General features: G+C 45.9%; 1 protein-coding gene across 4 annotated transcripts in view; it reads right to left on the bottom strand.

Annotated features, from left to right (window-relative positions):
- Positions 1 to 24,032, bottom strand: part of ipo13b (importin 13b) — a 29,959-nt gene that overhangs the window by 4,995 nt on the left and 932 nt on the right. For all 4 annotated transcript variants that reach the window (XM_041839212.1, XM_041839213.1, XM_041839211.1 and 1 more), the window contains exons 3-18: positions 12,314 to 12,439; positions 11,267 to 11,410; positions 10,756 to 10,968; positions 10,412 to 10,665; positions 6,333 to 6,473; positions 5,558 to 5,699; positions 5,261 to 5,427; positions 4,683 to 4,803; positions 4,433 to 4,580; positions 4,083 to 4,264; positions 3,949 to 3,975; positions 3,412 to 3,546; positions 1,907 to 2,059; positions 1,694 to 1,774; positions 1,403 to 1,540; positions 1,157 to 1,253 (exon numbers count right to left, since the gene is read on the bottom strand). In XM_041839212.1, the coding sequence (XP_041695146.1) occupies positions 1,157 to 1,253; positions 1,403 to 1,540; positions 1,694 to 1,774; positions 1,907 to 2,059; positions 3,412 to 3,546; positions 3,949 to 3,975; positions 4,083 to 4,264; positions 4,433 to 4,580; positions 4,683 to 4,803; positions 5,261 to 5,427; positions 5,558 to 5,699; positions 6,333 to 6,473; positions 10,412 to 10,665; positions 10,756 to 10,968; positions 11,267 to 11,410; positions 12,314 to 12,439 (2,269 nt within the window). The remainder of the gene's footprint in view (positions 1 to 1,156; positions 1,254 to 1,402; positions 1,541 to 1,693; positions 1,775 to 1,906; positions 2,060 to 3,411; positions 3,547 to 3,948; positions 3,976 to 4,082; positions 4,265 to 4,432; positions 4,581 to 4,682; positions 4,804 to 5,260; positions 5,428 to 5,557; positions 5,700 to 6,332; positions 6,474 to 10,411; positions 10,666 to 10,755; positions 10,969 to 11,266; positions 11,411 to 12,313; positions 12,440 to 24,032) is intronic.

Below are 24,032 nucleotides of genomic sequence, written 5' to 3'. Positions count from 1 at the left end.
ATAAAAAGGGGCGTCCAGTCCCAAATCAAACCCTAGCCTCTACCCCCTTCCCCTGGACTAGCCCCTATGCCCTAGGCATCTCCCCTAGACTCTACACCCTAGGGGGTTGCTTATAGCGCCACCTTGTCATACGATAGGCGAGATTATATTTTTCTGTGTGGCTTACAACCATCCATGTGCCAAGGGGGTAGGGGCTGGGGGTCAATTTGGGATTGGGTCAATAGCACCCCTGACCCCTGACCCCTACCCCCCCCACCCCCCAAAAGGTGAACACTTGGGAGGCAACCCTTCCCTTCGCTGTTCCCAGACTCCAAAAAAGACCCCATCCCCCACCCCCATACAAGCCCCCACCTTACAGGCTTATTCAGTCGGTGCAACCCAAATAGAAATGCAATGTATAGAGCCCACACAATTCCCTGTTCTGTAAAACTGAGAGGGCTGTCTGTTCTACACAATACATTTCTACATGAACGTTGTTCTGCAACAACATTCTGTAATGTTTTGTAACGTTGCACCATACTGTATAAGATACAGGCCACAGTGTAACATTTAAGGTCACCTGCTCAGAAAGAGTTAAAGAAAGGGAGGAGAGGAGGAGAGGCAGCCATTATCAATCAAACACAGTCAAAGCAGAAGAGGGGGAATGAGAGGAGAACTAAAAAGGGAGAAGAGAGAGGGCTAGACAGTATTCAGAAACAACCACTGGATATTATCAGTGTGAAAAACAAAAACTTCCTTCTAATGCCTTTTCTTATCTAATTCTCCATAGCAGCACAGGAGGACAGAGGATGCATCTCAATAGTCTAATGTGACTTCCTCTCCTCATCGCCTCCCCTTCATCTGTACTCATCTAAAAACACAGGGCAGGTTAAAGCAATATGGTGCAACAGGTGCTTTCAACTGTCCAGCTCCAAGTAGAGGAGACGAGGACTTTAGACTATTGAGATGCAGCCATTGTATTTCCTCTGCTGCTATGCAGGTATTAGATGACACACACGCAAAAAGCATTTCTCATGGAAGCCATGTTCATTCTCCATGGTCCTTGTTCTCCTGCTCTCAGGTGAAAGCAGGAGTGTGTGTAGGTTTGCCTGTCAATCAAATTCACCCAAAAGAAAAACAGACAAATATCACCCCCCTCCCCTGCAGGACCCCCTACCTTGCTGGAAGATGGAGAGTGTTACAGAGGTAACCAGCTCAAATAGAGCCTTGATTGGAGGGAAGTGGTCCGTCTCACTGGCAAATATATGGACCATCTGTCAAACACAACCACAGACGGTTTCACACTGGTCAAGGTGTTTCTGTGAGAGTGAGTGTGTGTGTGCCTCTGATGCGTGTGAGTGTGTATCGTGTATGCGTGAGTGTGTTCAAGTGTGTGTGCGTGTTTAAGTGTATGTGTGTGTACCTGTCGTGTGAGGTCCAGTGCTGAGGCTTGTGGTATGGTACTGTACATCTGTCCTAGCATCTCACTGAGCTGAGACACCATGGGGGCAAAGTCATGGAGCAGAGTCTTCACCGACTTCTCAAAGATAGCACACACCGCCTGGGAGGAGGGAGAGAGAGAGGGGGAGGGCACGGTGAAAGGAGGGGGAGAGTGTAATAACTGTTTATTTTCAGCTGGTTCAGGTTGGATTCTTTTAAGCTTCATATATTAAAACATCACTATTGGTCTGTTCAGTGTGTGCTTGTGTCTCACCTCCACCACCTGAGAGTCGTTGAGCCACTTGCTGAGGACCGTCTGAATGAGAGCAAAGACCTGCTGTAGGACCACCACCACCTAGAACACACACAGGTTAGTTTGAGTAACTTAGACAATGCTAAACATTCCCACATTAAAAACGCTAAACACTCCAACTGAGCTTGTGTGTGGCTGGGTGTTGATGATGGTGATGATGATGGTGTCTCTCACCGGGTTAGGTCCTGGTGGTGGTGGGGCTGTTTTGACGGGTGGCGCGGTGCCCTCTCCTGATTCGTCATCCTGCTTGCTGATGTCCAGCGTAGTGAAGAGATTGGATAACAAACCCAGGATGTGGATTATCGCTAGTTTATTGGACGGGTTGGGCTGGAGAGAGATGAGGGAGGGAGAGAGAAGAGAAAATAAGTCATTACCTTTAGGGAGCCATGTCTTAACGTATTAACGTGTGTTACAAAAAGAAAGATAGTGAAAGAACATGAAAGAGAGGGATGACGTGAAAAGGACAGAACTTCTTCTGAAGAAGTGAAAGAGAGAAGAGATGATTTTGGGTGAGTCAGTCAGTTGATAGCTTCATCTTTCTGCAGATTTCACACGCTCTCCAGGGTGACAACACTAATTAAAGCTTTGCTAGTACCCATTTAATCACCGCTCTGTATCCATGACAACGGAACTGTGGCGTACAAGGGAGGTGTAATGCAGCTGGGCTGACTCCCTTCACTTAATGAGCAATGTGTCATGTTGCTACTGAACACACACACACACACACTGATGCAATACACAATTCAGAGTTGAGATAGGTGTGTGCAACTTGGACTTATGCCTAAATCGTTCATTGACGTCAATGGGCGAAAATTTGAGTGAAGTGCACAGATCTTAAATCAGAATACCACCCTAAATGCATAAAAACAGACAATGGTTGTACTGTAGCTTATAATATAGTGGAGGTGCAGTTTCACCTCTTGCCTCAAGGTGCCAGTGTTTGTCAGGCTGCACAGACAACCTGATTCCTAGTCTGACTTCATGGCTATAAATCACACAACCAGACAGGTAGAAAGGGAGAGAAAGAGACAGGCAGGCAGCGAGAGGAGAGGCAGAGGGGAGAGAGTGAGTGAGAAAGTGTATGCGAGTGAGAGAAAGAAAGGAAACTCTTCATTTGAACTGACATCTCTTTTCACCCAGACACTCAGGTCTCTGCTGACTCCAGAACAATAGATCAGGGGAGAGAAACGAATTCAACACTGATAATGTCAAATCCTTATTTTTAGTTAATGTCAGCTCCTTATTTTGAGAAAATGTCAAATCCTTATTTTTAGCTCCTATATGAAGGCCCGGATTCATTAGACCTGACATTTAATAAAGTAAGAATCTGGTGTGTGTGTGCTGTGTCAGAGTGAGTGTGTATTATGTCCCTGTGATTCAGTAGCCCATGGTGTAGTGATCAAGCCAATCTGGTCCCACAGAGAAATGTTCAACTACAGTGGAGCATCACAGATATACAACGCCTGTTCATATGGACACAGTCCAACAGGGAGAGAGAGAGAGAGAGAGCGTGTGTGTGGTGTGTGTGCAATACATATATATGTGTGAGTGTGTGGTGCATCCATGCAGACACAAGGTCTGTTCATATGGCCCCAGTCCAACAGAGAGAGGAAAGTATGCCACTTTAACACTGTTACCACAGTGTGTGTGTGTGTGTGTGTGTGTGTTTGTGTGTGTACCGTCTCATCAGCTAGTTTCTCAAGTTGTTGTATGTAGGGTGTGATGAGGGAGTGCAGGTTCCTCAGTATCTCCTCCACAGGCAGAGCAGACAGCAGGAAGCCCAAGGCCTGCATCAGCCACATACACTGACTGGTCTGAAGTGGGAGAGAGGAAGGGAGGAGGAGAGGTAGAGGAGGAAGAGAGAGAGGAGGAAGAGAGAACATTATACATTTCTAGGCCATTGAAAGATAATGTGACTCTTTGTGTAAGTGCTCTTTGCTAGCTGCCATCCATCAGTCTTGTCATCAGCTTTAACCTTGCTCTTTGTTTTCATGACTGAATGAGCTGACTCATTCTATGGTCTGGTGTACACTCTCTGTGCTTTATTTAAATGTATTGAATACGCTCATTGTTGCATGTATCAAATGCACAGATAATAAAGTTATTTGAATTTTGACTCTGTCCCAGACTTTCACTATACATGTTTCGAGTGGGTTCAGTGAGTTGGCACATTGGGGTTATGGCTTGAATTATTTCCAGAAAGGACTAGAACTGACCTTGTGAATCTGCTTGATCAGCACCTCCTGCGAAGAAAATAGGGTAGTAGAAGTATCAGTAGAATTATATTACATTGACTCAAATGTAATAAAACATTTTTTTACATAAAATATGATATACAGTATACACACACCTGTGATACAGCCACTATATTGGTAGCGTAGGGTGGCAGGTCGTATTTGCATTCTCTGCAGATCTTCTTGAGTGTGGAGACAGAGGAGACGGAGAGGTCTGGGTTTCCCAAGGCCTGGAGTACCAGAGGTAGAACACTACTCAACATCACTGGGTGGTCCGCCAACCACTCTGCTAGAGCTCCTACAGGGAGGGAGGAGAAAAATAGAGTGGATGAAAAGACAGTAACACTGTACCCTACAGGAGACAAACAAAGGAGACTGATGCTTTTCCTGTTAATTTTTTTTCTCTTTGTTATTACCTGGATGAACAAAACACACAAAAAAAAGACAGCTATGACCGTATCAATACCTATAGTGAACATGACGGTGTCTGCCAGTTGGACGTTGTTGATGTTGATTCTGGGGATGAGTCCGATCAGGCCTGGGATGACATCAGAGTAGTTGACATCTATTGTCTCCGCTATCGACTGGAACCCATATAGCAACGCTTCTGTATGCTGGAAGAGACAAACGGCTTCAGACAGTGTGTGGGTGTTCAGTGTGTGTGTGTGTGTGTGTGTGTGTGTGTGTGTGTGTGTGTGTGTGTGTGAGATATGTACCTGCCATGACGAGGCTTGTTCTGTGTTGGTCAGTATTCGTCCTAGTTTCTCATACAGGTTACTGAGCAGCTCAGCTCCTAGCATCTCATACACATACATCAGAGTGTCTGAGATATCCACCCTGGAACACACGTGTTAAGTCTTAGAAGATAGAAGTTTAACGCATATCACCAACAGAAGGCAAGGTTTTGTTATGGAGGGGGAACAATCAATACTATGGAGGGAAAGTGGTGTGCCACAAGGTTCAGTTTTGGGTCTGCTGCTTTTTTCTATTGAGTTAATATGTACAAATCTTGTGTTTACACCTGAAATCAAGTGAAATAGAAGGCACCATTTAACTGTGCAGGGACTAACAGCAGGGCATGATTTTATACTGTGCTGTTAAGTAATGTGCTTCTGAGCATCTGATGATCTGTTACTCAGACAAACGTTGTCATCCATCAGACATTTGTGCCCTCTCAGCTGCCACTTCACTTACAGGCTGTTACAATCACAGACACGCTCATCTGCTGACCAATAGACCTGTCAGCAAATCACATTTCTCTCTCACACACACATCCCCATCCACACTCTTGTACCTGTAGATCCTGAACTGTTCCTTCTCATCTGAGGACCATGATGCATACTCCTGGTCGGAGGGGAACTGGGCTTTATGCAGCAGAACATCCACCAGTTGGAAATACACTGGTCTATACACCTGCAGATACACCGCCTGTCTCTCGGAGTCAAACGACATGATGTCGTCCTGGAGAGAGAGAGTGTGTGCTGTTAAGTGGTGGTATTCTGAACAGGGTAGTTGGGGTTGGGGTGTAATGTTAGTGCCCGGGGTTAAAGTGTAGAGGTCTGGGTTACAGTATAGGGGTTAGGGTGCATACCTGTAGTGTGTACCAGAAGGTGAGTGTGAGGGAGCTGGTAGTCTCGTTGACTGGGTAGTGTCCTGGTATCCCAGTACAGAACATGATCATGTTGACCAAAGCCAGAAAGCCCTGCCAGTGCTCTACCTGCTCCAAAAGAGCCCTGAGGGAGAGAGAGCGAGAGAAACGGACAGAGCCAGGTAAACTAGGTCAGTAGTTAAGGAGAGTGAGGTGGGACAGGCAGGGCTGTTTCTCTTGATAGAGTGAGGTGAGGTGGGACAGGCAGGGCTGTTTCTCTTGATAGAGTGAGGTGAGGTGGGACAGGCAGGGCTGTTTCTCTAGATAGAGTGAGGTGAGGTGGGACAGGCAGGGCTGTTTCTCTAGATAGAGTGAGGTGAGGTGGGACAGGCAGGGCTGTTTCTCTTGATAGAGTGAGGTGAGGTGGGACAGGCAGGGCTGTTTCTCTAGATAAAGTGACATGTGAAAGGTTAAGACTGGAGATATTGACATATACAGTGAGACATGAGGCCTTGGGAGACACTGCAGAATAACACAATAACAAACAGCTTGTTTACCAGGGTGGGCCTGCACTTGAAACTGAACACATCATCTTATCCGATTATTTATTGATTGGTTTGTGAGAATTAATCCAGAAGCATCAATTATGTCACCAAGGAGTGTGAGAAGGGGAAGTGAAAGGAATGATTGGTTGATGATTTAGAGGGGACAGCGCACACTCACACACAGCTGTATTTTAGTGTACTCGTGAGGACCTTTTGGGGACCAACAAACACACCTGGAGTGGTTCTCGCCCAGTGCGACAGCGATGCGACAGATTCCGTGTGATGTCTCCATGTCTCCGTTCTGGACGGCATCTCTCAGCTGCTCCTGCAGGGACAAGACCTGGGGCACCAGCTTCAGCAGCGTGTTCACATACCTACACATAGAGAGAGAGACAGAAAGATATACAGAGAGAGGGGGAAAAAGAGAGTGATACAGAGACAGAGAGGGAGAGCGACAAGTGAGTTAGTTCACATACTGTACCAGGGGAAAAACTGGAGGCGTGTGACTGTCTTGTTTACTTCAAACTAAATATTTTCCCAAACCATTCTTTCTCTGATCCTGTGAAGACACGCTGCACACATCCCCCCCTCTTCCCCCCATCCCATCCCCGCCACACAAACATCTTTACTTTTCACCAGCTCCATCTCTCGGTTGCTTTGTTTAATTTCTCTAGGTTTCAATTACTCTGGTCTGTTCTTTCTGTTCTCAGCCCTTTCTAATATATCTATTGTCTTTCTTTCTCTCTGGACGCACAGACACACACAGTACCAGTCAAAAGTTTGGACACACCTACCCATTCAAGGGTTTTTCTTTACTTGTACTATTTTCTACATTGTAGAATAATAGTGAAGACATCAAAACTATGAAATAACACATATGGAATCATGTCGTAACCAAAAAAGTGTTAAACAAATCAAAATATATTTTATATTTGAGATACTTCAAAGTAGCCACCCTTTGCCTTGATGACAGCTTTGCACACTATTGGTATCCTCTCAACCAGCTTCATGAGGTATTCACCTGGAATGAATTTCAATTAACAGGTGTGCCTTGTTTAAAGTTAATTTCTGGAATTTCTTTCCTTCTTAATGCGTTTGAGTCAATCAGTTGTGTTGTGACAAGGTAGGGGTGGTATACAGAAGATAGCCCTATTGGGTAAAAGACCAAGTCCATATTATGAAAAGAACAGCTCAAATAAGCAAAGAGAAACGACAGTCCATTATTATTTTAAGACATGAAGGTCAGTCAATCCGTAAAATGTCAAGAACTTTGAACGTTTCTTCAAGTGCAGTCGCAAAAACCATCAAGCACTATGATGAAACTGGCTGTCATGAGGACCACCACAGGAAAGGAAGACCCAGAGTTACCTCTGCTGCAGAGGATAAGTTCATTAGAGTTACCAGCCACAGAAATTGCAGCCCAAATAAATGCTTCACAGAGTTCAAGTAACAGACACATCAAAATCAACTGTTCAGAGGAGACTGCGTGAATCAGGCCTTCTTGGTTGAATTGCTGCAAAGAAACCACTACTAAAGGACACTAATAAGAAGAAGAGACTTGCTTGAGCCAAGAAACACTAGCAATGGACATTAGACCGGTGTAAATCTGTCCTTTGGTCTGATGAGTCCAAATTTGAGATTTTTGGTTCCAACCGCCGTCTCTTTGTGAGACGCAGAGTAGGTGAACGGATGATCTCCGCATGTGTGGTTCCCACCGTGAAGCATGGAGGAGGTGGTGTGATGGTGCTTTGCTGGTGACACTGTCTGTGATTTATTTAGAATTCAAGGCACACTTAACCAGCATGGCTACCACAGCATTCTGCAGCGATACGCCATCCCATCTGGTTTGCACTTAGTGGGATATTGATGAGTGTCCCCTTATTGACATTATCATGAAGGCTGCTATACCACCTGCATGAAAACAAGCCACACACACACACACACACACAGTGTTCATCTACCGTAAAGCACCTGTTCCAATTCTCCTCTTTCCCCCGACCTTCAAAATACACTCTCTCTACCTCTCTGTCTCACACACTCACGCTTTAGACACATGTGCTTTCACAATGTAACCCCTTCCCCCCAGCTAAGAGTGCATGACCTGCATCTCCAAGTCAGCCCATTAAAAATGAATACAGAGTGCAGACTGCTTTGTGCCTGTGTGAAATCTGCTCATAGAGATGACTAAATCTCCCAGGGTGGGCTGTTATTTAATGCATTAGTGTGCATTTCTGTATATTTCTGTGTTATTCAGAGGGCACTGTACACACTGCATGCGTGTTATTCAGAGGGCATTGGGGTGTGAGTATGTGCGTCTCTTTCTCTGTTGTATGAAACCTGACATCCTATAGATTCCACTGAGACACAGACTGTCTGCCGCAGACACACAGACCTCCGCTTCCCGCTCTCTCTCTCCCTCTCGCTTTCCCCCCTACCATTTCTTTCTCCTCCCCATAAAACTCTGTGTAATGAATTTGACAGGCTCCTCCCTCTCTTTTCACCTCCATCTTTCTCCTCTCTTCCTCCCCTTCTCCTTCTCTCTGTTTAACCACATTACAGTCAAGTCATTTGGGAGAATGCTATTGGTCCAACTGCATCCTGTTGCCAGGCAACTCATTTCCCCATCTCAGAGCGTCACCGTAATTAAAGGGAGGAGAGAGGCGGAGGAGGGGAGATAGGGAGAGGAGGGCAGAAGGCAGAGCGAGAGAGACGGGGCGGAGAGGAGGAAAATGGGGGAAAGAGAGACGGGGAGAGAGATGGGAAGATTTTAAGTGAAGGAAAGGGAGGAAGGAAGGAGGGGCTAATGGTCTGGGGATAGATAGTGATAGCCCTTCTGCCCTGACTCGTGTGGCCAAACACATACACACATGCGCAGGCACACGCAAACACACACCAAGTCCTTTTCAAATCCAATTGAGTGTTTTCGGACTGGGTGATATGGCCTGAAAATCTTATCTCGATTTTTCCAAACTTTCACAATGTATATCTCAATTTGTTTTTTTATGTTTTCTCGTAATACGCTTTGCTGTACAATTAAAGGTAAAATACACTGCATTTCAACCAGTTAGCAATAATCTAATGAATTCAGGGATTGTGAAATTATACCTAGGCTAAATATAAGACCTCCACAACCACAACCATAACCCACTAACAATTTTTTTCAATAATCACTGATCTGGCTTTCATGAAAATGCCCTTTTTGTTACAAATGTAACCAGAACCATGTATAATGCACATTCACTGATGAATATAAAATACTTTTTATTTTAAGTTTAGCCAACTTGGATCTATTTGCTAGTTCACAGTTTAATTGTTATGAACAAACCCTTCTGTTCGTCTCCAACTGTTTGAACAGCACGCTAACCTGTCCACTTTGTTAAGATCTACCGTATTTCTCAGAATGGAGCAAAGGAGACGAGACCAAAAAGACAACATGAGAACATAAACGCTCATAAAAACGAAAACTATATTTAAAAAAACCTTGATTCTTGCAATACATACATTTGAATTAATCAAATTAATTCGATATATCGCCCAGCACTAATATGAGGGCCATATTCATACCTCCACTAGTAATATTGGCCTTATTTTAGAGCAATAAAAACAACCCACATGTTGAGGAGGAGACTAGCTATTAGAGCAGTACTGTGTGTCTTGTGTGTGTACTGTGTGTGTCAGAACAGGCCTATCAGCAGTGTGATCACACCTCCAACCTGCTGCCCCTAGGTGGATGTTGCACCTCTCCCTACCTCGCTCATCTTTCTCTCCCTATTTCTTTCCATCCATCCCTCCCTCCCTCGCTCTCTTTGTTTTGGGGAGGGGGTACTGGGTGCCTGCCATCGGAGCCAATCGGAGCGCAATGACATCGCCCCCCAGCTCTGTAACCATGGTAATGCCAGCCAACCGAGAAATGCCTCCCCCCTCTTCTCCCCTCCTAGCAGTCAGCTCTCCCTGTATTCCCTCCATCTCGCTCTCCCTCAACTCTCCTTTGCCTGTATTTCTCTCTCTACATCCCCATTTCCCCTCTACAGTAGCTCTTTCTCTCATATGCCCTTCCCATGCCCACTGTGCTCTTGGCTGCCATCTTTCCCTCCCTCCTGCTCTCCCTCCCTCCCTCCCTCCTTCGTGATGCTCTTCCTATCTCTGCTCTGTCTCAGTCTTCCATGTCTGAATCTGTTGCTCTCTTGGCTCTCTTCAAACAATACCCCCCACCTCCTCCCTAAAGCAGACACTGACTGCGTGTCACCTTGTGTGTTTGTCTAAAGTAATTGGATTGACTCACACTCACACCCTCCCCTGGCCCCGTACACACCTCTGGGAGTCGGGTTGTGATATGGCATTGACGATAGCCTCCACGGCGGTATCAAACAGCTCAGGGTCTGGTAGAGCAGTGAAACAGTCCTCCACCAGTCCTTCACTCTCACTGAGAGGGACGTCCAGCAGCACCCAGGAGGACAGACAGCGCAGGACACGAGCCTTCACTGCCCCGGGACTGTCCCCTCGACGAAGCAGCTGCTGGAGGAGTGGACACACTGACCCCCACTCACGACCCAACGCACCTCGCACCTACAGACAGAGAGTGGTGAGTAGTAGGTGGATGTGTGTGTGTCTGTCTATTGTGCCCATTGGCACCCCTCAGTCTCTAGCGCCTCTCACCTGTCCCTTGCGGTACTGCGGCAGGCGGCTGGTCTGGAACTCTTCAGGCAGGACGGTCAGTAGCTCCAGCAGGGCCAGACACCTGGCCCGGCCGTCCACCCCCCCTCCCTCCTCCTGGAACACACGCACCATCTCTGGCACGGCGCCCGGCCACGCCTCTGGCATGGTGTTCAGGGCCAGGGAGGCCAGCGCCACACACAGACGCGTCAGCACCTTGGAAACAGGATCACAACGACGTACTGTCATCATTGCATTTATTATACTTTATGGTTTTTAAGGCATTTAGCTACCACCAGTTATATGTATTTTCAATGATCTAATACAGAGATGGGCAACTGGCGTCCGTGGACCAATTAAAAAAAGAACTATGGTATGGATGTGGGTACGCAGACCCACATGAGTTGTGTTTTTTTGTGGCCCCAACCCCCATCAAAGTTGCCCATCCCTGATCTAATAAATTATTCCATCCATCTACTCATCCTCCCATCCATCCCTCCATCCATCTACCCACCATCTTGGACCCGGAGGAGAAGCAGGCGATCTGAGAGAAGAGTTGAGTCTTCAGGGTCTCATACTGGTCAGAGGGGATGTCAGACCAGTAGCGGGATATCTTAGTATGGAGGGCACTAGCCCCAAAGTACTGGATCTCAGGAACCTAGGGAGAGAGAGGGGGTTAGGTGTGTGTGTGTGTCAGGGTTTCCGTTAGCCGGCTTTTGGCCCCCCTAAAAACTGAAATGCCATTGAATAAAATTGCCGTCGGCCAATTGGTCTGGGAGAATTTTAAAAATCCCATTGCGAAAATGCATTTTAGCCCATTAATTGATTGAAATACCAGTCGACGTAGCGAATTATTTTATAAAGACTTCCATATGCCATTGAAACCAGTAGCCAGTTTTTCTCATGTTCTACTGCTTTTCAAATCAACTTTCTTTCATTGACCAGTAGCCAAATGCACAATCCTAGTCATATTAGCAACCCATGTTAGTTGTTACATCTTTAGATCTCCACTCATTCTAAATTTCGATTGTATATTTTAATCTCTGTCTCATGAAACCGCTCGCATCTGCAATGTGCTTTTGACAACGGTGTTTTCCCGCTAATTGAATTATGGAACGAACATTTGAGTGTAGCCTACTGCCTTGTACGCATTGCTGCTATTATAATGTGAAGAAATAATAGTTTATCAACATTTTAAGCTAAACGTTCTGATCCGTTTCATGAGCCTCATTTCTCATTGTAAACATTTCTACTACGGAGGATAGTAGATTGACATAGGCTAGTGATGTTGCGGTTCGTTACTTGTCTTGTTGGCTGAGGAAAAGTAAATGTGGACAGTTATTCTAACAACTGCGCATCGGAATTCGGTAAGAAGGACGCACACCGTTGCATCCTCGAGTTGCAACGTGGGTGGACGCCCTAATCAGGTTACACACCCAATGCATTTAGGTCCAGTAAATTTCTTAAATGTCCGTTAATAAAAATTCTGCCGGTCAAATGTCCGGCGCAACATTTTCCTAACGGAAATCCTGGTGTGCGTGTGTGTGTCGGTATATCATACCTTGTCAGGGCTGAGCAGGGCCCAGCAGAACTGCCAGGCCTGAGGGGAGACCTGAGCCTGCATCAGCCACTTCTGGGCCAGGTTCTTATTCTCTATGTTAGGGTCATAATACAACTGGTGGAGCGCCTGGGGGGGGGGAGACAGAGAGAGAGAGAGAAAGATCGAGAGCGAGCAAGAGAGAGGGGGATGGGGGAGGTATAGAGAGGGAGGGAGAAAGTCAGTATAATTGCAATAGCTAGACTCAGCAGGTTGTATGGAGACTCTAGTATGACTGACTGACTGCTGTTATAGAACACCATCAATACAGAGAGTATCAAGAGGTGTCTCCAGTTACATACTGTATCTGGTGTGTAACACTACTTAGCACCCTGACCAAAAGCTAGTGTGGGTTGACATCACTGTCTAATAAAGAGAAGCACCTGAAAGGATAAATGTCTGTGCAGCGTCCCTTTGTTTCCTTTGAAATAATCCCTCAGCGTTGATACACGCAGTATGGAGAGGTCTCGGGTTGTGTGTGTCATACAGATCACAGCCTGACTCATATTCCAGTCCTCCGCTGTTCCACGCTGAAACACTGCTCTATCTGCATCTCTCACACACACTCAGCTGCTCCAATAGTGAATCTGCCCAGCTCAAGCAAACCCTCTTTCCTGAGGAGCAGTGTCTTTACTGAAATCTCTCATTGCTCTCATTCCTCTTCATCTCTCTCCGTCACTCTGTGCTGCCCAGTCTTTCTTTCTTTCTTTCCTCCCTCCCTTCTTCTCTTTCTCATCCCTTCTAAACAAGGCTGTGATTTTCCAGAGTTCAAAGCGAAGGCAGATCATTACCACCGTCCACCGTGTGATCTAAGGAGACTTTTCATCCCAGACACACACTCCAGAGTGTGTGTGTGTGTGTCGTACATAAAAGCCAGGGGTGTGAGACCCATCTCACTACAGCTAGCCAGATGCATCCAACTAGCAGCTCTAATGTTGCTTCAACTGTTTCATTAGCCACCAGATCTGTCGGTCTGTCTGTCTGTCAGTTGATAGCAGCTGCAGTCAGGGATCTGATCATCCACTCCTGATGCAGAGAGACAGAGAGGGAGCGAGACGGGAGGCTGCAGGTGAAGAGCACCACTGTCTGTCTGCAGCAGATTCTCCATATGGTCACACACACACACACTTGCTACACACACAAATATGCCACAGATGGAGGCGCTTTGGCACTGAAAGAATTAGCTACTATACTAGTACTCTCCCAGTGTGTGTGTGTGTGTCAGAGATGGAGTGGTAGAGAGTAAACATTAAAAGCAGAGTGTATAATGAGCCACGAGGTACTCTCAGACAGCACACAGAGACAGCTAGATACACTCCATGACCAAAAGTATTTGGAGACCTGCTCGTCGAACATCTCATTCCAAAATCATGGGCTTTAATATGGAGTTGGTCCCCCCTTTGCTGCTATAACAGCCCCCACTCTTCTGGGAAGGCTTTCCACTAGATGTTGGAACATTGCTTCCATTCAGCCACAAGAGCATTAGTGAGGTCGGGCACTGATGTTGGGCGATTAGGCCTGGCTCGCAGTCGGCGTTCCAATTCATCCCAAAGGTGATCGATGGGGTTGAGGTCAGGGCTCTGTGCAGGCCAGTCAAGTTCTTCCACACCGATCTCGACAAACCATTTCTGTATGAACCTCGCTTTGTGCATGGGGGCATTGTCATGCTGAAACAGGAAAGGGCCTTTCCCAAACTGTTGCCACAAAGATGGAAGCACAGAATAGTCTAGAACGTCATTGTATGCTGTAGCATTAAGATTTCCCTTAACTGGAACTAAGGGGCCTAGCCCGAACCATGAAAAACAGCCCCAGACCATTATTCCTCCTCCACCAAAGTTTACAGTTGACATTATGCATTGGGGCAGGTAGTGTTCTCCTGGCATCCGCCAAACCCAGATTCGGACTGCCAGATGGTGAATCGTGAACAAGTTTCCACTGCTCCAGAGTCCAAAGGCGGCAAGCTTTACACCACTCCAGCCGACGCTTGGCATTGCGCATAGTGATCTTAGGCTTGTGTGCGGCTGCTCAGCCATGGAAACCCATTTCATGACGCTCCCGACGAACAGTTATTGTGCTGACGTTGCTTCCAGAGGCAGTTTGGAATTCAGTAGTGAGTGTTGCAACTGAGGAGACGATTTTTACGCGCTACGCGCTTCAGCACTCGGCGGTCCCGTTCTGTGAGCTTGTGTGGCCTACCACTTCGCGGCTGAGTCGTTGTTGCTCCCAGATGTTTCCACTTCACAATAACAGCACTTACAGTTGACCGGGGCAGCTCTAGCAGGGCAGAAATTTGACGAACTGACTTGTTGGAAAGGTGGCATCCTATGACGTTGCCACGTTGAAAGTCACTGAGCTCTTCAGTAAGGCCATTCTACTGCCAATGTTTGTCTATGGAGATTGCATGGCTGTGTGCTCGACTTTATACACGTCAGCAAGAGGTGTGGCTGAAATAGCCGAATCCACTAATTTGACGGAGTGTCCACATACTTTTGTATATATAGTGTATGATGGTAATAGCATCCTATAGCCTCGTGCCACATTACAATTACATTTATTTTATTTTATCTTTATTTAACCAGGTAAGCCAGTTGAGAACAAGTTCTCATTTACAACTGCGACCTGGCCAAGATAAAGCAAAGCAGTGTGATAAAAACAACACAGAGTTACATATGGGGTAAAACAAAACATAACGTCAGAAATACAACAGAAAATATATATACAGTGTGTGCAAATGTAGCAAATTATGGAGGTAAGGCAATAAATAGATGTGCAAGAGATGATGTGCAAATAGAGATACTGGGGAGCAAATTAGCAAAATAAATAACAATATGGGGATGAGGTAGTTGGGTGGGCTAATTTCAGATGGGCTGTGTACAGGTGCAGTGATCGGTAAGGCTCTGACAACTGATGCTTCAAGTTAGTGAAGGAGATAAGAGTCTCCAGCTTCAGAGATTTTTGCAATTCGTTCCAGTCATTGGCAGCAGAGAACTGGAAGGAATGGCGGCCAAATTAGGTGTTGGCTTTGGGGATGACCAGTGAGATATACCTGTTGGAGCGCATACTACGGGTGGGTGTTGCTATGGTGACCAATGAGCTAAGATAAGGAGGGGATTTGCCTAGCAGTGATTTATAGATGGCCTGGAGCCAGTGGGTTTGGCGACGAATATATAGTGAGGACCAGCCAACAAGAGCGTACAGGTCACAGTGGTGGGTAGTATATAGGGCTTTGGTGACAAAACGGACGGCACTGTGATAGACTACATCCAATTTGCTGAGTAGAGTGTTGGAGGCTATTTTGTAAATGACATCGCCAAAGTCAAGGATCGGTAGGATAGTCAGTTTTACGAGGGCATGTTTGGCAGCATGAGTGAAGGAGGCTTTGTTGCAGCAAGAGCGACATCATTAATATACACGGAGAAAAGAGTCGGCCCAAGAATTGAACCCTGTGGCACCCCCATAGAGACTGCCATAGGCCCAGACAGGCCCTCCGATTTGACACATTGAACTCTATCTGAGAAGTAGTTGGTGAACCAGGCGAGGCAGTCATTTGAGAAACCAAGGCTATTTAGTCTGCCAATAAGAATGCGGTGGTTGACAGAGTCGAAAGCCTTGGCCAGGTCGATGAAGACGGCTGCACAGTACTGTCTATTATCGATCGCGGTTATAATATCGTTTAGGACCTTGAGCGTGGCTGAGGTGCACCCATGACCAGCTCGGAAACCGGATTGCATAGCGGAGAAGGTACGTGGGATTCGAAATGGTCGGTGATCTGTTAACTTGGCTTTCAAAAACTTTCGAAAGGCAGGGCAGGATGGATATAGGTCTGTAACAGTTTGGATCTAGAGTGTCACCCCCTTTGAAGAGGGGGATAACCGCGGCAGCTTTCCAATCTCTGGGGATCTCAGATGTTACGAAAGAGGTTGAACAGGCTAGTAATAGGGGTTGCGACAATATCGGCGGCTAGTTTTAGAAAGAAAGGGTCCAGATTGTCTAGCCCAGATGATTTGTAGGGGTCCAGATTTTGCAGCTCTTTCAGAACATCAGCTGTCTGAATTTGTGTGAAGGAGAAGCGGGGGGGGGCATGGGCAAGTTGCAGCGGAGGGTGCAGAGCTGGTGGCCGGGGTAGTGGTAGCCAGGTGGAAAGCATGGCCAGCCGTAGCAAAATGCTAGTTGAAATTCTCGATTATTGTAGATTTATCGGTGGTGATAGTGTATCCTAGCCTCAGTGCAGTGGGCAGCTGGGAGGAGGTGCTCTTATTCTCTGTGGACTTTACAGTGTCCTAAAACTTTTTGGAGTTAGTGCTACAGGATGCAAATTTCTGTTTGAAAAAGCTAGCCTTTGCTTTCTTAACTGCTTGTGTATATTGGTTCCTAACTTCCCTTAAAAAAAAGTTGCATATCGCGGGGGCTATTCGATGCTAATGCAGTATGCCACAGGATGTTTTTGTGCTGGTCAAGGGCAGTCAAGTCTGAGGAGAACCAGGGGCTATATCTGTTCTTAGTTCTGTATTTTTTGAATGGGGCATGTTTATTTAAGATTGAGAGGAAATTACTTTTAAAGAACAACCAGGCATCCTCTACTGACAGAATGAGATCGATATCCATCCAGGATACCTGGGCCAGGTCAATTAGGAAGGCCTGCTCGCTAAAGTGTTTTAGGGAGCGTTTGACAGTGATGAGGGGTGGTCGTTTGACCGCGGACCCGTTACGGACGCAGGCAATAAGGCAGTGATCGCTGAGATCCTGGTTGAAGACAGCGGAGGTGTATTTAGAGGTAACTTGTTCACGATTCAGGGCATTATGTACAGACAAGGATATGGAAGGATATGAGTACAGTGGAGGTAAACCTAAGCGTTGGGTAACAATGAAAGAGATAGCATCAATGGAGGCACCGATTGAGCCGGTCTCGGCGTGTATGGGGGGTGGAACAAAGGAACTATTTGAGGCAGTTTAAGAGGGACTTGGGGTTCTACAGTGAAATTATATAATAAGAACTAACTGGAACAGCAATGGGAGAGAGGCATAAAGCAATCACAGGTGTTATTAGAGAGAGCTAAGACAACAACTGGTAATGGCGATAAAGTTTGGGCTGAGGCTAAACAGATAAACAGGACAGGATACCGTGTAAAGGAACAGTCCAGCAGGCATCAGCTGTTCAGCTGAGTGATCATAAGGTCCAGTGAACAGCAATATTTGAGTCCGAGAGCAGTTCGAATTGGTGCTACAGCACAGCGAGCAGGAAGCACGGCTGTTGTTTGCGTGTGCTAGTGGGCCGGGGCTAGCAGATGGATATTCGTGGTCGTCGCAACGGGAAGCCTGTTGAAACCACAGACGATTACGTCGGCAGACCAGTCGTGATGGATCGGCGGGACTCCGTGTCGACTCTAGGAGGTCCTGTCCGGTTGACAGAGAGGTAGATAGCCGGGAGATGTGCCTGACTCAAGGCTAGCTCAAGGCTGATTAGCCAACAACAACGTTCATTTGGTTGCAGCTAGCTAGTTGCGATTATCCAGTGTTAAAGGTCCAGAGATTCATTGATTCCGGCAGAAAATCAGATAGGTTCTGGGTCGATAACGCGCTGTGCAGACAGTGCAGACTGGCCGATAATAGTCCAGGCTAGAGCTGCTGGTAGGTAGTGCAGGCCACAGACAACAAGGCTAACTGGTGCTTGCTTCGGGAGCAGTGGTGATTAGCCTACATCAACATCCATTCGACATCCATTCGGTTGCGGCTAGCTAGTTGCGATCCGGTGTTAAGGTCCAATGATTCAGTTGTTCCGGCAGAAAATCTGATGTTCTGGGTGAAAACCGCTAACGGTGGCTAGTAGCAAGTAGCTAGTTAGCTGGCTGGCTAGTTTCAACTGGAGATTCTAGATAAAGGTGAGTAAATAATAGAATCCGTTCCACATTGAGTGAGGCGGGTTGCAGGAAAGTATATTTAGTAGAAGGATGAAAAGTGTGATAGGGAAATATATACGTAAAAAAAACAAAAAAAAAACAGGCTATTTACACGACCGCACTGCTACGCCATCTTGGAATGTACGCTTGTGTGCGGCTGCATGTGTATAAGTATTACATGTATTACATGTGTATAAGAGGGCTATCAAAATGCATAGGAAATATAATCTGTATCTAGAAATATATCATTTATTCAATATTATAAACTGGGTGGTTCGAGCCCTGAATGCTGATTGGCTGAAAGCCGTGGTATATACCCCAGGTATAAAAAATAAAGAGAGTAGCACACTCATATATATATATATATATATAAACTCCCAGTAATTTATTGGGTAAAACACCAACGTTTCGGCATCACTGTGCCTTCTTCACTCTCTTTATTTTTATAGCTTATAGTTTATTCGCCGTTAGTCAGCACCGCTACACTAAATCATTTTCTCTGGGTGTGCACCAGCTCATGCTTTTTATTAGAATATACCACAGGTATGACAAAAAAGTAATTTTTACTGTTCTATCACGTTGGTAACCAGTTTATAATAGCAATAAGGCACCTCGGGGGTTTGTGGTATATGGCCAATATACCACCGCTAAGGGCTGTATCCAGGCACTCCGTGTTGCGTCGTGCGTAAGAACAGCCCTTAGCCGTGGTATAATGGCCATATACCACACCCCTCGTGCCTTATTGCTTAAATATAGGCTAGCCTACCTGTATGTATAGGGCCTAGCAGTTGGCACTGCTGCAGTTCAGAGACAGCACCTGCTATTTAAAATACCTGCTATATTAAAATAAACATGAATCTGTCTCGATCAACACTTTACATGCAGGTCGTCTGTTGACCTCTGTTTAACTGTTCTGTCCTAGTAGCCTACCTTCCATCATGTACTCCCTCTAGGGGAATAGTGTGCAGGTGCAACCAGCCACATAGTAAATCTGCTCCTAACTATGGTACAGTGAGGGTGCTGCAGACTAATGTATACATAGTGGAGGTTCAGTAAACTGAGACCTGAAGACTCATTGTAGCTCCTAGATCTAGCGACTAGGCTTTAGCTCTGCGGGCTAACATGGTCGAGTCACACAGCAGTCCGGGTTTTGATATCCAGTAAAGTTACTGTAATGTACTGTCCGTGTCCTGTTGTACCATTCCTGGGGGGCAGACAGACAGAGCCGTGCTAAGACTCTTCTTGAAGGACTGGATATTGATCCACGTCTGACTGGATAAATCAATCATCATTATTGATTAGATCTATGTCATCTTATATAATCATCATAACTGTTCTTATTTATATTAATGATGTGAAATGGAGATCAAATAACGTGCAGAAGGAGGAGTGGAACTGATGAATGAATGAAGCTGGGACGATGTGTGTTCGTGTGTGTTCGTGTGTGTGTGTGTGTGTGTGTGTGTGTGTGTAGGGGTGTGGGCGGATGTTGACTGGGTCTGATGTCTGCGCAGTGATAAAAAAATAAAAAATACTCCCATGTTGCCAATGACGACGGCATCCCAGCCAGAAAAAGATGAAGACACAATTACTGAAGCTTCATACTCGCTTCAGCATCAATAAGACAACCTATCATCACACATGCCCCCACAACCATTTAATGATCATTATGTGGTTGCCATTGAGAATACTGATATTCAACCCCTGAACAGGTAAGATGATATGAGATATGGTACCTGCTCCTGGCTCTAAAATAAAATAAACAATCATCGATAACGGAAAGAGGGGGGACTGTGACGTCATGCTCAATCTGTCAACTGGAAGTGATCTACCTCTCTCATATCAGCCATGCACTAAAATAGCACAACACATCTCTCTCTCCTCTACACATCACAATGACTCTCGGTTTAGTGTCACATTCCACCACCCTCGCTCTGTATTCTCTGTCTGTGTATCTCGGTAGTCGGTACCTTTCTCTCCTACCCTTGCTCTTTCTACCCTCTGTGTGTGTTTGTGTGTGTGTGTGTGTCTCAGTCCCTCTCGGTCTTCATTGTTCACAGAAAGGGACCGGATAGGCGTTACCTTTATGGTGCTGGCACCAGTTCCACCCAGGCAGACATCCCAATGGGATGAGATGGCCTAGGCTACCTCTAGGTTGGGTAACAGATGCAATAACACACTAACTGGATTATCTTTGGAGAGGATATATTTCCAGCCAGCCTGGGCACAGTACCCATTATTATCACACACACAGATTGTGCTGGGCACATAAACACACACACACAGCTGGGACAAAGGCTATTGTACTGGTGGAACCAAGACAGGGCCAGGAACCTACTTCTCCATAACGCACACGCACGCACACACACACACAAGAGAGAGAGTTTACTTCTGTATCAATTTGCTCTCCTCTTCTTATCCACTTATGGGAAACACAATTTAGCTTTCAATTGATTTGCTGTTGGAGACTGAAGAGATGTTCGCGTGTGCATTGAACTTAGCTGTTATTAGAGTTACCTACTGGGGGACTAGGTCTACACAGTGTACAAAACATTAGGAACACCTGCTTTTTCCATGACAGACTGACCAGGTGAAGCTTTGATCCCTTATTGATGTCACTTGTTAAATCCACTTCAAATCAGTGTAGATGAAGGGGAGGAGACAGGTTAAAGAAGGATTTTAAAGCCTTGAGACAATTGAGACATGGATTGTGTACGTGTGCCATACAGAGGGTGAATGGGCAAGACAAAATATTGAATTGCTTTGAACATGGTATGGTAGTAGGTGCCAGGCACAATGGTGTGTCAAGAACTGCAACGCTGCTGAGTTTTGCACGCTCAACAGTTTCTCGTGTGTATCAAGAATGGTCCACCACCCAAAGGACATCTAGCCAACTTGACACAACTGCCGGAAGCATTGGAGTCAACATGGGCCAGCATCCCTGTGGAATGCTTTTGACACCTTGTAGAGTCCATGCCCAGACGAGTTGAGGCTGTTCTGAGTGCAAAAGGGGGTGCAACTCAATATTAGGAAGGTATTCCTAATGTTATGTACACTCAATGTACATCTCAACAGTCTACAACAGGGCTCTCCAACCCTGTTCCTGGAGAGCTACCATCCTGTAGGTTTTCAATCCAACCCCAGTTGTAACTAACCTGATTCAGCTTATCAACCAGCTAATTACTAGAATCAGGCGCGCTAGATTAGGGTTAGGGCGAAAACTTACAGGAAGGTAGCTCACCAGGAACAGGGTTGGAGAGCACTGGTCTACAGTGTCTTGCTCTCCTTCAACTCCTCGTCCATCTCTCTCCCATCTGCATCGATCTGAAAACAACAGCACATATGGTGGACACCTTCCGGCCAACGACTGCTTTCACCGGCCTAGTTTTCCCTATTCACAGCAGTAGGAGAGGAGACAAGGAGATTAAGGAGAGGAGACAAGGAGAGGGAGGAGGGAAGACAAGGAGAGGAAGCTACACACAATTGAGACACACTCTAGCTATAAATTGTGTGAATCAGAAAAGAGCCAATGAGAAGGAGCCACCTGTATCTATTGAGATGCAGCCACAGCTTTCTCTATCTTTACTATTTCTCCCTCTCCCCCTGCACTTCAATTTCCTCTCCCTCTCCTGTTCTCCATATCTCTGTCCCTCTAGCCTTCTCTTAATCATGACTGTCGCATATCGCCTCCTCCACCTCCCTTTTTCCCCCCTCTCTCGTACTCCCTTCCACTGTCTCTCTAATCAAGACGGTGGAATCACCCCTCCCACATCCCACACTCCCTCCTTTCTTTACTGTCAATGTCACAGACATTACCCCCACCCCACCCCTCTCTCTCCCAACCTCCATCCAACTCGCTCCTCCATCTCATCCACACTTTTTTTCTCTGTTTCACCCGTCCCCCTCTCCGCCAACCCCCTCTCCTCTCCTCTGACCCTGGTCACCGGCCACCCAGCAACAGGGAGATTCATCACAGAAACCTAGCAGCCACAGCATGCCAACACACACACCTTAGATGATGGAGAGTTGGCTGGTGGGTATAATGACCTCCAGTACCAGAATTCTCTCTCTCTCTCCCCCTCGCTCCCTCCCAGCTGGCTAATCATTAGCTGAGAGCTCCAGTGCACAGTAGTATGGGGATACAATTAGCCAGACCTGATCAAAGACTAATGGACTGTAATGCACACAAACATTTTATCTTTCTCAGAGTTTAGACCAGACAGACAGAGGGTCACAGACAGGACGAATGGACAGAGGGACACAGACAGAGGGACACAGACAGAGGGACACAGACAGAGGGACACAGACAGAGGGACACAGACAGGATGGATGGACAGACAGACAAAGACAGAAATGCAGACAAAGACAAACAGGCGGACAGGAAGACAGGTGGCATAATATTGTAAGAAGATCACGGTAGCAGGACTGTCTGCAGAAGAACTGAGAGAAAACAAATCACACAAAGATAAGAACAGAGAACGATGGAGAAGGGGAGATAAGAGAAAGAAAATGAGATGCCTAGACAAAGACAAGTAATGAGAGCAAGCTATACACAGGGAGCGAGAGGGAGAAATGGATCCTTCCATCTTATTGACCACCAGCATGTTGCACAATCTCCTCTGTCCTCCTAAGCACACCGACTACCACTAGGCTCCAGAACACACACACACACACACACACACACACATCAAAACTTGCCTTGAGGTTTGTGTTCTGCTGCATATTAAAAGTGAATTTGTGTGCGTATGGTATCTGTTTAAATCATGCCTATCAAGCCCGGGCATTCCCTGTGGCGGAATATATGGAACACACACACATCAGCCGCTGTGGATTCATTAAACAACTTTAGATGTTCTAGATACTGATTATAAATCCTACCACTTGCCAGCCAGGCAGTCAGTCTGTGACAGATGAAGAGGAATAGATGCAGTGTGTGTATGAGATGTTAGGAAGATTACATTTGGACAGAAGGCGTAAGACTCTACATAGGCTACTAGAAATTACATCATCAGATAAATAATCTCAAGTGGGCAGACACATGCCATAGAAATAAAGGCACTTAAAACCCTAGTATAAAGAGTGCCTTGCCTCTTCGGTTACATTCTAGACCTTGACTTAACCAAAGAGCACTTAGTTCTACTTTTGTTTTGATATTCTGCACTGTACCCACAATGCACTCCACTCTACCCTTTTCTTCTAGCCTACATTTAGTCACAACAACCTTCACCAGAGTGGGTTGGATGATATAGTGCATCACACAGACCGGGAGAGAGACTAGCCCACCAGTCATAGCTATTGATTCAGGGGCAGTGGTGTAAAGTACTTAAGTAAAAATACTTTAAAGTACTACTTAAGTCGTTTTTTGGGGTATCTGTACTTTACTATTTATATTTGACAACTTTTACTTTTACTTTACTACATTCCTAAAGAAAATAATGTAGTTTTTACTCCATACATTTTACCTGACACCCAAAAGTAGTTGTTACATTTTGAATACTTAGCAGGACAGTTAAATTGTCCAATTCACGCACTTATCAATAAAACACATGGTCACCCCTACTGCCTCTGATCTGGGGGACTCACTACACACAAATGCATCTTTTGTAAATTATGTCTGAGTGTTGGAGTGAGCCCCTGGCTATATGTAAATTTCAAAAACAAGAAAATGGTGCTGTCTACTTTGCTTAATATAAGGAATTTGAAATGATTTATACTTTTACTTTTTCTACTTAAGTATATTTTAGCAATTACATTTACTTTTGCTACTTAAGTATATTCAGAACCAA

Source organism: Coregonus clupeaformis, chromosome 20, assembly GCF_020615455.1.
Source record: "Coregonus clupeaformis isolate EN_2021a chromosome 20, ASM2061545v1, whole genome shotgun sequence".
Lineage (NCBI taxonomy): Eukaryota > Metazoa > Chordata > Actinopteri > Salmoniformes > Salmonidae > Coregonus > Coregonus clupeaformis.
This window is presented reverse-complemented; position numbering and strand designations above follow the sequence as displayed.